Source organism: Pinus tabuliformis, chromosome 4_1 (assembly GCF_031772625.1).
Source record: "Pinus tabuliformis cultivar Carrire ecotype Pingquan chromosome 4_1, CPIR1, whole genome shotgun sequence".
Classification (NCBI taxonomy): domain Eukaryota; kingdom Viridiplantae; phylum Streptophyta; class Pinopsida; order Pinales; family Pinaceae; genus Pinus; species Pinus tabuliformis.
The window spans coordinates 371,103,048-371,119,828 of record NC_142303.1 but is presented as its reverse complement, the minus strand read 5'-3'; the positions used below and the strand labels follow the sequence as shown (position 1 = coordinate 371,119,828).

General features: G+C 36.8%; 1 protein-coding gene and 1 pseudogene across 1 annotated transcript; both read left to right on the top strand.

The window, feature by feature from the left end:
• Positions 1-5,591: 5,591 nt before the first annotated feature.
• LOC149175852 (LEAF RUST 10 DISEASE-RESISTANCE LOCUS RECEPTOR-LIKE PROTEIN KINASE-like 2.1) lies at positions 5,592-10,098 on the top strand. Its single transcript, XM_089422964.1, has 3 exons — positions 5,592-6,394; positions 8,718-8,750; positions 8,875-10,098. The coding sequence occupies exons 1-3, from the start codon at positions 5,608-5,610 to the stop codon at positions 9,741-9,743; spliced, it is 1,689 nt and encodes a 562-aa protein (XP_089279090.1). The 5' UTR covers positions 5,592-5,607; the 3' UTR covers positions 9,744-10,098.
• Positions 9,773-16,781, top strand: part of LOC149175851 (putative sucrose-phosphate synthase 3) — a 33,620-nt pseudogene continuing 26,611 nt past the window's right edge.

The window sequence follows — 16,781 nt, the reverse complement described above, 5'->3', positions numbered from 1 at the left end:
GATCGGTGGGTAACTTGTCTAGGAGATAGGTGGTTTGGGACTGATTGGCACCTGCAGAAAGACTTTGGTTTCTCAGGGACCCCGTGACGAATTACAGTTGGGAAGGGCTCCACTAGCTAGAGGAAATACGTAGAGGCAAGTGTAGAAGAGGTGGCAAGACATTGCGTTCAGCTTCGAAGGCCCTGTACTGAGGAATCCTCGTCACGCTTTGCCTGGGTATGGAGAGTTTATTATAGTGACAACTAGTGTAGGATAGCCCCTCAATTCTCTTTGAGGGAAGTGGTAGAAGTTACATTGTTTTTGTTGCTATGTGGGTTTGGGAGGGTGTTTGCATCCGTCTCCCTTTTAGGTGTTTTGGGTACGCCTAGATGCCTCACCATTGAGGGAGACCATGCTGTGGGGGTGGAAAACTGTGACAAGCAAATGAGCTGGAGTGGGACAATGACACCTTGTCGGGTTCGTCGGACAACTGTGAGACAGAGGAGAAAGTTGATGGCTCCCCGGAGCATGTGGTTGCTCCAGTGACGTTGGAGTCTATCATTGTTCAAATCTGGAACATTCAAGTGAAAATGGACAACCTCAAGAACCGAAGGTATGATGACTGTAATGAGATGGTAGCTTTCATCAATGACATTCAATTTGGCCAAAGTGAAATCATGGAATAATTGGATAATTTGTGATGCCAACAAAGGCGCACCAATGACCACCTTCGCAGTCTGGAAGCGAGGGTGGAGCATATTGATTTTCATATGCACAAATATGTTGGATATTTCATAGCTCCCCCTGTAATCCCCCCAAACCCCCTCCTTAATATGTTTCTTTCTGTTATGTTTCTCTTTTTGTTTACAATATGTATGTCATGGCTCTAAGGTCGCTGGAAAGTAACGCACGAAGCCGGTAGCTCATGTTATCCTTTAGGTCCCAATCTCAACAAGTCTGGTCAGGCTGAGAGAAAGGGGCCTCTTAAGATGCATTTTGTACTGTGCACTTTGATGTTAATATAATGATTGAACTTTGACTGGCAAAAAAAATCATGTTATGTTTATTATGATTTTTTTTAAATGTTTATAATTCTATTAATAAAAACAAAATTACAGTATAACAAATTAAATTGAACCAAATTATTATTGTGTTATTACATTTTACTTTCTATTACTCTTTTAATTAAATCAATGCTTGGTACATAACACATTTTGAAAGCCAATTAAACTTAAATTTAAATTCAAATATAAATATTTGATGTATTATTTACATTATAGCCCATCATTTTATTTACTTTTAAGTTTATTTTAAATAATTAAAAAAAATACTGTGTTCTATATTTCTCTTAGATTTTGAAGATCTCTTAGATTGTATTCAAACTGCTATTTTGCCAACAAAATTAAATTACTTTGTTTTAAAGGAGGGCGGAGAAAACAATTAGATTTAACTTAAATTTCTTTTTGGTGTTGTCTATAGACATCAAAAATTTGGATGACAGATTTCTAGCAGGAATTAGATAATTTTTTTTCAAAAAATCAGAATGCTGAAGTGTTTAATCATTTTTTTATGGTGGAAATGGATTCAGTGTTGGAGAGGCAGAGAAGATAAAACACAAATCATCATAAATATCTTTCAGACTTCTCATCTTTCTCTTACCATTGCTTGATTCATCACCTGATTGACTCTTGGGAGAATCTCGATCTGTTGATCTGATTGAAGATCCATGTTGCTCATAAAATCTTGGATTCCTTGTTGGTGTGTCTATGTTTGGTGTCTTCACCTGTGATTCTTGCTGCTCCTTTTCTACTACATTAGTCTCACTTGCACATCAAGTGTTTTGTCTACAATTCCATTCCATGACTCTTGTTCTTTGAACACAACATCTTTGCTAATTATGGTCTTCTTGGTGACAGGGTTATACAATTTGTAAGCTTTTGATTATTCACTATAACCAGTAAATATGCATTTTTCACTTTTATCATCTAATTTGCCTCTTTACTCTTTAGGCACATGTGAAAAAGGTACACATCCAAATACTCTGAGATGTGATACGTTGCAAGACATACCTGACCATGCTTGTTTTGGTATTCTATTCATCACACTCTTTGTAGGAGAACTCTTGATCACATAAATAACACATACAACTGCTTCTGCCCAATACTCATTAGACAAGTTTCATCCTTTCAACATGCTTCCTACCATGTTCATAATTTTCATGTTCTTTCTCTTTGCTACACCATTCTGCTGCGATGTGTACCTGGTTGTAAACTATCTTCTGATTCCATGTTGTTTGCAATAATCATGGAATATCTTTCAGTTATATTCTCCACCACGATCTGACCTCAATACCTTGATCTATTGAACACTTTGATTTTTTTCTAAGGCTTTGAATTCCTTGAATTTTGCAAAACTTTCAGACTTCTACTTCAAGAAGTAAATCCAAGTCTTTCTACTATAAATATCAATGAAAGTGAGGAAGTAACAACTTCCACCAATAAACTGTGTCCTCTTAGGTCCACACAAGTTTGTATGTAGTAGCTCAAGAGGTTGCTTTGCTTTGTATGCAATTCCCTTTGGAAAACTTTCACGGTGTTGCTTTCCCAAGATGCAACACTCACAAGTACTAGCAGGTTCTTTGATGGGAGGTAATCCTCTGACCCTCTGTTTCTGCAACAACAATCTTAAACCTGAAAAGTGCAAGTGTCCAAACCGAAAGTGCCATAACCAATATTCATTAGAACATGCAACTGTAAAAGAACTGCCTGATCATTGTAATTCATAATTCGACGAAAGAGTTTGTTCCTCGTCATCTACACTTTCGCTATCAGTTGTTTGCTTGGGGGCTTGTCATATATAACACATTCTTGACCTTGAAAGATAACTCTGTATCCTTTCTGTGTTAATTGACCAACACTTATCAAATTATGTTTAAGACTAGGAACGTAATATACCTTTGAGATTGTCTTCGGATCCCCCTGTTTGGTCAAAATGTTGACCACTCCTTTGCCATCTACTTCCACAATCTTGTCAGTCCCCAACGTTACCTCTGTTTTCACAGATTGATCAAAATCTGCAACCAAATCCTTGTTGCCTATCATGTGGTTACTGCAACCACTGTCTAACATCCACACACTAGCATAAGGTTCATGCATGGTATGGCAAGCTAGGAACATGGAGTTAGTACTCTCTGTAGTGACATTAACTCTCTGGTTCCTTGATCAACTATCTTCTTCCTACAATCACGAGCACAGTGACCAAATTTATTGCAATAATGACATCTCACCTTTGATTTGTCAACTCTTTGATTATTGTTGAAGCTTATGTAGATTCTTCCACTTTCATGCTCATGCTCTTCTCGACCATCTCTCTGACCACCATACCTTCTGCTTCGTCCTCTGCATCTTAATCTACTTCTGCTTCGACCTTTGTCTCTTGATATAGAAACCTGACTTTTAAAAGCAGTCTGTAAAGTGGATTCGTTATTTTTGTCTATCCTTTCCTCATGTGATAGAAGTGATCCCATCAACTCATCAACTGTTAATGATGCCAAATCCTTGGCTTCTTCTATGGCTTCTACCACAACATCAAATTTGGTAGACAAAGATTCAAGGACCTTCTCAACCACTGTTTGATATTTAATTTCTTCACCATAAATCTTTAACTGATTTACGACCGTTATGACCAGATTCATGAAATAATCGATGTCCTCTATCTACTTCATCTGCAGTCTTTCGAAACCTCTCCTAGTATTTTTAACTTAACAATATTGACTTTGGCCATACCTGTATAGTTTGTCGCCAAAGTATCCTGTGCTACTTTTGCTGAAGACGTGATCATAATTTTCTGGAACACTGCTCGGTCCACTCCCTGCTGGATAAGCTGCAACGCTTGTGCATTCTTCTTCTATCTTTCTTCCATTGTTCCTGCTCAGTATTATTGAGAACTCATTCTGCTGCTTCATCCTTAGGTTCTGAAAACCCAAGCTCGACATAATCCCAAACATCATGAGCCTGCAAAGTGGTCACCATCTTAATGGCTCACACATCATAATCTTTCCTTGTAAATGGTGGGAACTGGGGCTGGAAATTTGAGAAAACCATCTTTCTTCAAAACTTCTCTTCAAAAACCCTAAATTTCTCTTTTTTATAAACTTGTAAAACTCCTCTTTAAAAAAAATATACTTATAAATTAACCCTCAATTATTTTTAATATAAAAATTATTTTATATAAAAAAACTTTTATAATTACTCTTTTTAAAAACTTTATTAAAAAAACTTAAAAAAGCATTAAAAAGAACTCTCATGAAATACTCTTCACACTTACGAATCTTAAAAAAAACCTGTGTAAATTTTTTTTTACGAACACTGAAGAGACTTTTTTAAGGAGTCGTTTAGGGCTGGAGGAATTTCTAAAAGATTAGAATTTGGAATTTTTTTTTTCAAAAAATCTTGTAGATGCACTATTTCAATCATGTTTTTGATGGTTGAAATGGATTCAGCACCATCAAAAACTTATTGGACACCTAAAATTATGAAGTTTGAAAGCTTTTACTTGGATTTACAAAAATCTCTGCAAGATTTTTTCAAAATATGGCCAAAATTTCCATAATTTTTAGAGCAAAAAAGCATAATCCAACAACTTTTATTAAGCCTGTGAACTTTTCCGTCAATAAAATGTCAAACAACGACTTTTTTAGGCTGGCCCTTTAATGTATGCTTTATGTATTTTTTCAGGGGTTTCGACAAATTTGCAATGCAGACACCACGTATCCTGTGATCTTCCTTAGCTCTCATACCAATTTGTTGGAAATTGTGGGAAAGACAACACCCATAACTTTTCTATTGATCACACAAAACTTGAATCTTACAATAAACCCAATGCTTACAATAAACCCAGTGAAAAGTATTTAACCTTTTTCAACTAGTTATTTGCCTAAAATATCTTGACATACAACCACACACTAAAAGTAGTCTATCACTTAAATCACTTGACTCAACACTCAAACACTCAACCCTCAACTCTAAATTAACTTACTTTCTAAGTTTAGTTAACTCTTCATATAGGAGTAATTAGCTTATTTTAAGATTCAGCACCATCAAAAATTCCTCTTATACCAAAATCTTAAAATTTAACAACTATAACCTAGATTTTTTAAAAATTATATCAAATTTTATCATAATCTACCTAAAATTACCATTATTTTCTAAAATTACCATTATTTTCTAAAATAATTTGTGAGTTTTTTTTTACTACGCTCTTATTTTATACTTCCTCAAATCGCGAGAATAACGGGATGCTGACTTTGAAGCTGGCTGTACTGTATTGAACTTATACCTAATACCAGCTGTGTGTGGCAGGTAGTCCAGTTGACCTCAACAATTTCTAAGCATATAATTCAATGCCAGGTGCTCGTGGCAGGTAGTTTTATTGACTTGTTACGATTTTGTCTTTATGAAATCCAATGGATTAATTTTCTTAAGACCTTGATTTTGAGCTGTCGAGATCATGGAGAGACGGTGGGCCATCGACAACATATGACTACAAATCGAGAAAGTCCTCACAGTTCTCTAATGTGGAAACCTTGCTGTCAACCGAAAGAATTAAGAAAAGGACAATGAAACTTCAATGCAACAAAACCATTCCAACACTGCCTCCGCTTTGTTACGTTTGGGGTTCAATCTTCTTCTTCCAATGGACTTATTTCTTGCTCGCCTTCTTCCCTGTAGACCTTCAGGCCTCTTCATCCTCATCGTTACTGTCTGCTGTGCCTCTCTCCTGATCCCTGGCCTGCTGTGCTTGGACGCGCAATATGAGTACTGTCAAAAGATAGGTAGTACATGTGGGGGCATGAATATCACGTACCCTTTCGCTGTAGGAAACCGTGGATGCGGTCTCCCTGGTTTTCAGATCACCTGTGTGGAGAACTCAAGTCCATCAATCGCCATTCATAGCCGAAGGTACACAATACTGAAGTTTTATCCTGATGTCGACGGCTTCATTATTTTCAAGAACGAGGGCTGTCAGTTTTTAGATGATCCCATCGACATAAGTTCCGGCTATGCAGACGGTGTCTTTAGAATTACAAGTAAAACAAAGTGGAATCTAAATGTATTAAAATGTAATAGATCTGTAAAAGGGGGGCAGATCATGCAATGTAATGCTACTGTCTATTACTCTCTACCTTGGGATAAACCAGTTGCAGGGTATGTCCGTGGATGTACCATGCAACAAGCGGTTGTTGAGGTGGGACGAATGAAATGGGTTTCCAATGATACGATGAGAAATACAAGTTGCAGATCATGTGAAGCAAGTGGAGGGATATGTGGTTACAATGTTTCTGATTTAACTGCTGGTAAACCCTTCATCTGCCATTGTAAGGATGGACCCCGTACCGTCAAATGCGCCGGCCACGGTATGTATTCTTTTAACGTTTTCTTTTATATATATATATAGGCTTCAATTTTTGCGAGGTCATTGAAAGAGTGTTCTGTTAAGCTGTGGGAGGGTTTTTTTTCTATCAACCGAAGAAATCGTGCCCATATATATATATATATATATGTTAAAATTGTTGTGAGTTCATAGTGTTTTGTTAAGTTTTGGGATGGTTTTTTTTGAACTAAAAAATTGTTGTGAGGTCATATTGTTTTGTTAAGTTTTGGGACGGTTTTTTTATGAACCCGAAAATTTTTGTTGAGTAGTTTTGCCGTATACGTAATTTGTTTAAGATTGGATTTCAGGCTCGGTAAGAATCAAACCTCCTTACTTCACTATTAATTATTGCATCATATTTTTAAATTAATTTTTAAAAAAATATCGCTAAAATTATAAAAAAATTCTATATAATTATTATTTACGGCAGTGTATTACTACTACCTTCGACTCCTTGTGAAATTTTAAGACCCGATAAAACTAAACCATCCAAAAACCAACTGGTTTACTGGAATTACTACTTCAGTTGAGAGTTATGATTAGAGCCTAAAACTTTTGCAGTTGTCTATAATGAGACTTTTTGGAAGTCTTTCGGTGGGTTTTCTGGTTAAAATCCGGCAGCAATTTATTGGAATCGCAAGTTTGATAGCTAGTTTCTGCACAATCAAAGCCTCCCAGGGGTTTTCAGGGTGCTGAATCCAAATATGCACTCAAAAAACCATTTTAACTGCAACAAATCAAGATTTAACCTCAATTTCTTCCACCGGATTCCATCACCGAAATCTCCAAAAAGTGGCATTACAGACAACTCCAAAACTTTTATGTTTTTTCCCTTTTAAATTATTTTTTTACATCTTTTTAGTCTTTTTCACATCATCTCCATTCAAACTTTATTTTGATAATAAATTTGGGTTTTTAAATTTATATAAATTGAATTAAGTTTTTAAATTTATATATAAAGTATATTTTAGAATTTTTTAAAAATATTTTCAAAAAAAAATATTTCAAATAAATTTTTTTTTTACAAAACATTATATACATAAAATGAGAAAAAACTTTCTAAAACACAAAAAATAATATACATAAAATGAGAAAAAACTTTCTAAAACACAAAAAATAATGATCCAGTAAAAATTATATAACCAAAAATGCAAAAAAAACACAAACACTTCTATAAGTGTAATGAATATAATTTTCTAACTCCATAATTGGCTTTATTATTGGTAACTCTATATTGCCATCATCTTATAAATATAATTAAACTCATAGACATGTATGTTTTGGATTGGAACGGATATTTTTTTTATTTCTCACTTATATGTAAAGATTAAAACAATTTCAAATATTTAGATTTTAACTTTGCAGTGTCTTCGTATAATGGATTATACACAGAAATTGTGTTTGTGAGTTAATGATATTATTGGAAAATTTTAGAGGTTCATATGAGTATAAGATGATTTTATATGTTTTTTCTAAAAAAGATTTGTCTATCTTTATTTTTTTTTTTAAACTAATAATAAAAACATTATATTATAAAAATATTTTAATTTAAAATTGTTAAAAAAATTTGAACCTTATAAAAACATTAGAAATTTGAATATTTTTATAAAATTATAGCTAAATATTTTACAATTTACATATTAAGATTAATTCGCCCAAAGTTTCTAAATATTAATATAAATATAGATTCTTAAAAATTTATTTTATATTTACAATTTAAAAGTTTATAGAAACTGTATAAAAACATTAGAAATTTTAATATTTTTATAAAATTATAAACAAACATTTTACAATTAGTATAAAACATTAGAAATTTTAATATTTTTATAAAATTATAAACAAACATTTTACAATTAGTATATTAAAACTAATTGACCAAAATTTATAAACTTTAATACAAATTTTCAGTATAACAAAAAATACCAACTTTTAGCTAAATGAACTGGCTAATATCCGAGTCTCATTCAATTTAGCTGCTTCGAATTAAATTAAATAGTTGGTTAGTTTTTAATAAAAATGGTTAAATGATGAATTTTTCTATATACAGAAATATGGATAACTGTATAACTGTGTTTTCTGATAACTGTATAACTGTGTTTTCTGAGATGTTGTTTCACAAGTAAATATTAACTAGTGTTTGATAGTAAATTTATTAGCTGTATCTCAAGTATTCATTGCCCAATTAACTTACAATTACGTTATACGACTGCCTAGTAAGAAATTTATATCCAAAAAGCTCTCATCAATCCAAATTTAAGTTATGTGAGGATCCTTCCAATTACTTACTCGTTATCGTCATTTTACAGGTCGTGAAAACATGTCAATTGCTATAATAATAGGTAAACCTTTCGAAATTCAGTATCTATGTTTTAAGCGTTAATCCCCACGGTGAATTGGTTTCCAATATTTTCATTGGCCTTGGGTGAAGGTCATACTGATATGAGTCACTTCATTCCACCGCAGGTTGCTCCTTTGGAGGACTTGCGCTGATTGCAATAGCGGGGTTCTTCATAACGTTTTATGCACAGAGAAGAAGAAAAGAGTCTGCTGGTAGCTCTTCTTCAAAGGTGGAGAAATTCCTGAGGGAATATGCTTATGAAATGCCAACCAGATTTTCACTCTCTCGCCTCAAAAAGATTACAAACAACTTCTCTGAAAGGTTGGGAGAAGGAGGTCATGGTGTCGTCTATAAGGGAAAGTTTCGGAACGGAAGTCTAGTGGCTGTGAAGCTTCTTGATAGGCAGAGTCGCACAGAGGCCCAATTCATGAATGAAGTGGCCACCATTGGACATGTACACCATGTCAACTTGGTTCGTCTGTTGGGGTACTGCTATGAAAGCTTTACAAGCGCGCTGGTATATGAGTACATGGCTAATGGATCTCTCGACAAATTTATATTTGCCAGAAAAGAGAAGGGCCAAATGTTAAGGTGGGCACAACTATATTCTATCGCTTTGGGTGCGGCTCGTGGAATTGCATATTTACACCATGATTGCGAGAAACGCATCATACATTTTGACATCAAACCTCACAACATATTGCTGGACGCTGAGTTCACACCAAAGGTTTCTGATTTTGGTCTTGCAAAACTGTGTGGGAAAGGTGAAGCCCATGTGTCCATGACGGGCGGGAGAGGGACACCGGGGTATGTTGCCCCAGAGGTGTGTGATTCAGATGCAGGTCCTGTCACTGATAAATCAGATGTCTATAGTTTTGGAATGCTTTTGCTAGAGATTGTTGGGGAAGAAATAACATCGATTGGAAGGCCAGCCATTCGAGTCAGTTTTATTTTCCTGACTGGGCTTTCAAGCTTCTCGATAGTGGAAAGTTAGGAATGATATTGAGAGGAGGAGGGGGAGAGATGGAACCAGAAGAAGATGAAGATGAGGAGAAGGCGAGGAGACTCACAAAAATTGGATTGTGGTGCATTCAGTACAGCTCCACAGATCGCCCTTGTATGAACAGGATTGTTCAAATGTTAGAAGGCAACGCAGACGACGTACCCAATCCTCCCTTGCCTTTCAACATCTTATCGGCTGCACCTGAAGAGCCATTACCGTTTTCCACAGAAGAATTGTGTCCGATTGAAAGTAGTTTGTAGATATCTGTTTTGGATTGGTTTGTTAATGTCAAACCTATCTCTGGATTATTTCTAGACATACAATGACTCAGGTATTAGCTCGGGAAGTGAATTGTTAGGTGATGATTTAGAAACTTTCGATCCTTAAATCCAATAGGTTTTATAACATGATCGTGACAAGGGCATTACTATTCAGAAATTAGAAAGAAAAGGCAATTACTAGACATTGTTTTGTTTTATTATGTTTTCTTCGTATTAAATCACTTATAAGGTTTTCTGATTAATTAATTATTTTATGGATTACCATGTTATAAATATTAATGGTATTACGAATATTTTGAAATGAGAGCTGATTTTTATCTAAGTCTCTAAGTATGGCATTTTAAGAATGTTTTCATTTGAGTTTGTATTTTGTTAAAATTACAAAATTTACAATTTTTTTTTTTAATATTTTAAGCTTCATTTACTTTTCAATTTTATAATTAAAATAAGAAATTTGTTTTATTTTTATGATTGTTCCTTAATATTCATAATAATGAGGAGTTAACTTTTAATATATTATTTAAGATTAAAGTTTTTTTTTATTATTAGCAATATTTTTTTTTAATAGTTTTTTAAATTAATATTAATGATTTTTTTTCTTATTATTAATATAAATTTTAATGATTTTTTAAAGGCAATTATGGCTTACAGTTACAGAGCGGCTAATGGTAATAATATATACAAACCCATCAAAAGCGGCTTCATATATCAGCCTAACCCTAATGGGCATCTCGGAGGTTATGACCTTCCAATAGGCAACGTACTTAGCAACAAGGCCTCGACCAATTGAGCTATCTCTAGGGCCTTGATTTCATTTTCTTATTATCATTTTTCTTATATTTAGTATATCAATGTACTTTTTTTAAATGTAATTATAATGATATTATTAATATTATTTGATATTCCAAAAGAAATTTTCTTTGGTGTTTTTCTAGCCAGTGGAATTATATAAATTAAATGGCTAGTAATTATAGATCAACATGAAGACATTTATGTGGTGATACATCTCACATTGTCAAAATTTGAAAAAATCATAAAAAATAATTAAATATTATTATTATTATTATTATTATAAGAATTAATATGAGTTAAATAAATTTAAAAACTTTTAACCATGGAGAATCACCTCACTTTACTATGGATATTCTTAATTTATATTAGACGTTGTTACAATATCATGAGCCAATACCATGTCTTACTAATACCACATATTCAAAAAACCATAACTTATATGTATGTTTTTTTTTTTTCAATTAATCAATGTATCCACCTAATAATTATTTATAGTTAAATTAAAATTCTAGAAATATTCTCCCAAAAGTATGAAAGTGGTATCTCTCTTTCACCCCTCATTTAATTTTTTGATAACCTTTATTAAACAATTTTTGGTCAAATCAGAGTATTTATAATCTAAAATACAATTTTAAATATTTGAATAGATTCACAACTCAAATTTTTAATTTCAACAAATTTCTAGAAAATAGATTTTCCGCAAAATTCACTAGAAAATATACATATAAAACCTTCAAAACTAAGAACAAATACACTATAATTTTATGTAATTATAATTTATTAACACATATTTAGTAAATTTTATATATATATTAAAATAAGAAAACATAAAACATTTATAAATATTGGAAAATAACTTTAACTTTTGTATTGAAGATGTAAAAGTAACCTGTGATAGGGTTATAAAATATGGAGAAATATTTTTTTAGTTAAATATAAATACTTTATATTATATTAGAAAAGGAGATTTACAAAACGATATTTACACTGATATTTGAATGATCTCGTGAATAGAAAGAAAAACAATCATAGCGAATACTCCAACAACAATAACACCATACATAATTACCACTTGACCAGAAACAAAAAATGTCTGATAAAAAACAATCTACCAAAACTATACAACAATGAAGATACCATATATGGCCATTCAAAAATCATGAAAAACACCATGATTGTTCTATGTAAACCTAATTCATTGGACGATTATGCAGATAGCCATCAAGGAATAAAACCATGCAACCATTTACCATAAAACATCACTCATATCACAAAATGGCTGAGAAAGAGTATCACACGACCTTTAGAGATAATAACAAAAAATAACTTATCTCCACATCCCATCAAGCTTGCCAAAAGATAATGTATCCATACATATCTCTAGAAAGAAAGAAACAACAAAAAGCTTATTTCCACAACCCACCTGACCTTCCAAAAAGAATTGCAACCATACAAGCCCACAAAACATTTTGCAAAGAATAACAGCAATCCAATATCCGCAGAAGCTGTGGAGGTTTGCCATTACACCAAAACCGGCAGGTGTTGGTAAATGTTCCAAACCAGTAACTAGGATCCCCAGGGTGGAAATTACGGATTCTATAGAGGTGCGGTGATTTTTCCAGCACCCCCCTCAAACACAACTCAAAGGAATCGAACCTGGGTCCAAGCTTTGATACCATGTAGAGGTTTGCTGTTACACCAGTTACACCAAGACCCACAGGTGTTGGTAAACATTCCAAACGAGTAACTAGGATCCCCAGGGTGGAAATTACGGATTCTATAGAGGTGCGGTAATTTTTCCAACACCCCCCTCAAATGCAACTCCGGCGAATCGAACCTGGGTCCAAGCTCTGATACCATGTGGAGGTTTGCCGTTACACAATTACACCAAAACCTGCAAGTTTTGGAGGTTTGCCATTACACCAAAACCTAAACGTTCCAAACCAGTGACTAGGATCCCCAGTGTAAGGTCCTCGGGTGTGCGACTCGTTTGGGCGCCGAGCAGACCAAGCGCGGGCGCGGGTATGAGACAAGTCGAAGCACATGAAGGGCGCGCAGGGGAAAATGGTGAGCTGGCGCACACGACGGGCGCGCGCGGGTGAACAGGCGAGCTGAGGCACACGACGGGCGCGCACGGGTGGACAGGCGAGGTGGAGCACATGCGGGTAGAGCAACAGACTTGCGACGAAACAAAGTGACAAATGAAGAGCGATGGAGCATGGGACAAGACATTTGGAGGCCGACCCATGATGGAGGGTGGGCCGACATGTTTTGCAAGCACTTGAGGGTGTGTAAACGATGGTTGGGTGGTCGGCTGGGCAGCCCCACCCACATGTTACGAAGGCTATATAAACAATGCGTTTGGGAGGCATTTAACAAGCAATCACTCGACAACGACTTCGCACAAGAAGTGCGCAGATCTAGTGCGCAGAAAGGCAAGGAGAAGAGCGCATAGCTCGTGCGCTTAAGACTTGGTTAGTGCACAGAGGTAGCTCACACTTGGAGTTGGGCGAAGGCGTTGGGCAAGGTGTGCCCGTGGGTCGGTTGAGGCAAGCACAACGATCGTGCAAGTGCTCGTTTGTGCCAAGTCTTGACATGGGTGTCTTGGTGGCTCGGGTGAGCGCCCGCCCATCGTGAAAGTGTGCATGAAGGTGAACAAAGGTTTGCCTTGATTGTAAAATTGGCTAAGTATGAAACTTGGACTTCCAAGTATACTTGTAAGAGCTTGTAATATTGAAGATTGAATAATACATATATTTCGGGTAGACTCATTGTTCAGGGAGTTGCCCCTCCCTTTATACTGTGCAATTGTGTTCTTGTTATAATTGCTGTTGATAATGAATGTGTATGGGTGTTCATTGGTATAAAGGATAAACATAATAATACTTGGTTGCGAAACACAAACTAAGTAGGAGAAAGTGAATTAGGCGTAGTCCACGAACAAGTATTGGTGAAAAGAAAGTGTTCGGTGGTGCCGCACCTCGCTAAGAGCGGTTGGAAGACTACCGCCGACTTGGGGGTGTGACAGGTGGTATCAGAGCTCAGTTGGAGCTGGTGTTAGAGCAGGGTTGCTCGTAACGAAGTGCATGTGTGGACACACATGGAAACTTGGAAATTGAAGATAGTGAAGCAGGTACTTGCAGGTGAAGGAAGCTATTCCACACAAGCGGAATAAGGGCTGGTTCATGGTTGTAGGGAACTTGGTGAAGCTGGTGAATGGTGGAACATGTTTAGCAGAGGTGAAGCTTTGTGCTTAGGCCAAGCTGAACGACAAGGCATGGCAGGTTTGGAAGAATGCGAAGGGAAGCTCTTGCTGACCTTATATAGGTTGAAGCGGATGAAAGAAGAGAATCCCCGGATTCGAAAGGAACTTGAAGTCTTGGAAAATAATGTTGAAGGCAAACTTCTTCAACTTGGTTGGACAATGGAGCAAGATGAAGTTGCAAATTGTGTTGACAAGGAAGAGGAAGCCGTGATGCTTGAGGATGTTGCAGATGTGACGACGATGGAGGATGAACTTGAGATTGATCAAGTTGAACCAGGATCGTGCAGTTTGCAGACATGGATGGATGAGGATGCTCACATGGAGGAGCCTCATGATGATGATTGTTACACAGTAATTTGTCACCATTGGTCACCGTCCTTGTTACCCCTGTGTCCAAAGACGCTCGGTGAAGAATTCGCCATCAATCTCAACCATACCGTATCATTGGCGATACATTATATCGTCTCGACGTCGACTCTGTTCTCCGCCATTGTCTTACTCTCGAGGAAGCTGAGCGGGTCTTGAATGACTGCCACTCTGGTGCCTGTGGCGGTCACATGTTCAGATATGCTACTGCCCAAAAAATCCTCCGTGCTGGTTACTTTTGGCCCTCTATCTTTAAGGATTGCATCCTTGCCGTCCGCTCTTGTCATGAGTGCCAGATATACCAACGGAAGATGCGAGCGCCTCCTGCTCCGTTGCACCCTGTTGTCACCGTCGGCCCTTTTGCCAAATGGGGCATTGATTATATGACCTGTAACCCTTGCTCGGCCGGGGGGCGTGGGTTCATTATCGTTGCTGTCGATTACTTTACTAAATGGGCCGAGGCGATGCCTACATTAACTGAAGACGACCACACAGCGGCGCAATTTTTATTTAATCATGTTATTTCGCGATTCGGCGTCCCTCAAGCCATCGTTACTGATCACGGGAAGCATTTCCGTAATCATATGATGTCGGAATTAACGACCCAGCTAGGCTTGCAGCACGATAGTTCAACTCCGTACTACCCACAGTCCAATGGCCAAGTTGAAGCTATCAATAAGGTTTTGGTTACAATGCTTCAACGTACCATTGGCATGCATAAGTCTAACTGGCATTTGATGTTGTTCCCTGCCTTGTGGGCCTACCGAACCTCTGTGAAGGATGCCACTAGTTTCACTCCATTTCAGCTAGTTTATGGACTAGAGGCTACCCTTCCGATTGAATGTGAAATCCCTTCATTAAAGTTAGCTGTCGAGCTACTTCCCAACACCACTCCGTTAGAAGAACGCCTTCTTTACTTAGAACGGCTGGATGAGACTCGTCGCCTGGCCTCCTTGGCCATCGAAACACAAAAGAAGCGAGTCAAGACTCACTTCGATCAGACCGTACGTCCGCGTTCTTTTGTTGAGGGAGACTTAGTCCTGCTCTATGATCAGGCAAAAGATAAGCTAGGAGCAGGAAAGCTCGAGTCTATGTGGCTAGGCCCTTACATTGTCAAGAAAGTTCTGCAGAAAGGGGCCTACGAGCTGATTGATTATGAAGGAAACCCTCTTGGGAAGCCCCGAAATGGGCTTTATTTGAAAAAGTACTATGCGTAATGCTGGTACATTTTATTTTGTACATACATGTACTCTAGCTAGTGTGTTGTGTGTGTGTGTGTCAGTTTTAAAGGCGTAACTGCCACTTATTGTGTTTCTCGCTTCTTGTGCAGATGTCGAATACACCTTATGTTGGTTTCGCTGATGGTGCCTGCCGCAGTACTCGCAACTTGTCCTCTGCGGCATGGGTGATCTACGATCCTCATGGCGAGCTGATAGATTGTCAGGGTGTGTGTTTGGGTCGTACTACTAACAATGTCACCGAATACTGTGTTGTAATCGAGCTACTTGCTGAAGCAATTAATCTCGGCATTCGTGCATTGGTAGTGAACCTGGACTCTCAACTTGTCGTCCACCAGCTCAACGGGCAATATTCCGTCAGAGACCATCGTATCCTAAGGTTGTATTTACGTGTGAGATTGTTAGAAAGGAACTTTAATTTTATCACATATCAACATATTCCATGAAAATTAAACACATTATCTGATGCATTGGCCAATCATGTATTAGATAGACATTTGCGTAATTTGTAACTAAAACATTATACAAGCAAGCACATGAAAAACACAATAATAAACTATAGGCATATGTATATATATATATACGTGTGTGTCATAATGTTTGCGCCCCGCGCATTACATAATCCAAAAATAATACATGTCCGAAACTCATACAGCCGCTGACAACATGTCTCTCAAAAAAATGCAAAAATGAAACCTAGGCGTCTAATCACGGTGATGCTCATGATAGCATGTCACTGCTCGCACCAAACGTCTCAACAGATGATGGACGCAAGTAGATACTCCCACCGTGTGCCTCTGGTACGCTCTAGGCACGTCTGCCAATCTGGCATAATCTGGAATCCCTCAAGTAAGTGCCTCAAGGCTCTGTACTAGATCGTCACCCGCATCACCCTCTGCCTGAGGGTCGGCTGCAGGTTGTACTCTCCGTGCGTTATGAGGCAAGTCAGCTGGTCGCTCTGCACCAACATCTGCATACATATATATAGAGGTTGTCAGAGACAGACATGTATTACAAAAAAAAAAAAAAAAAAAACTTAAATACATAAAAACGTCAAAAACACAAAGAGTTCTTACCTAGCTCCTCG

Coding starts and splice junctions, on each gene's coding strand:
- LOC149175852 (XM_089422964.1), top strand. CDS start 5,608: ATGCAACAAAACCATTCCAACACTGCCTCCGCTTTGTTACGTTTGGGG. Junction 6,395..8,717: donor CGTCAAATGCGCCGGCCACG/GTATGTATTCTT, acceptor GTCATTTTACAG/GTCGTGAAAACATGTCAATT. Junction 8,751..8,874: donor GTCAATTGCTATAATAATAG/GTAAACCTTTCG, acceptor ATTCCACCGCAG/GTTGCTCCTTTGGAGGACTT.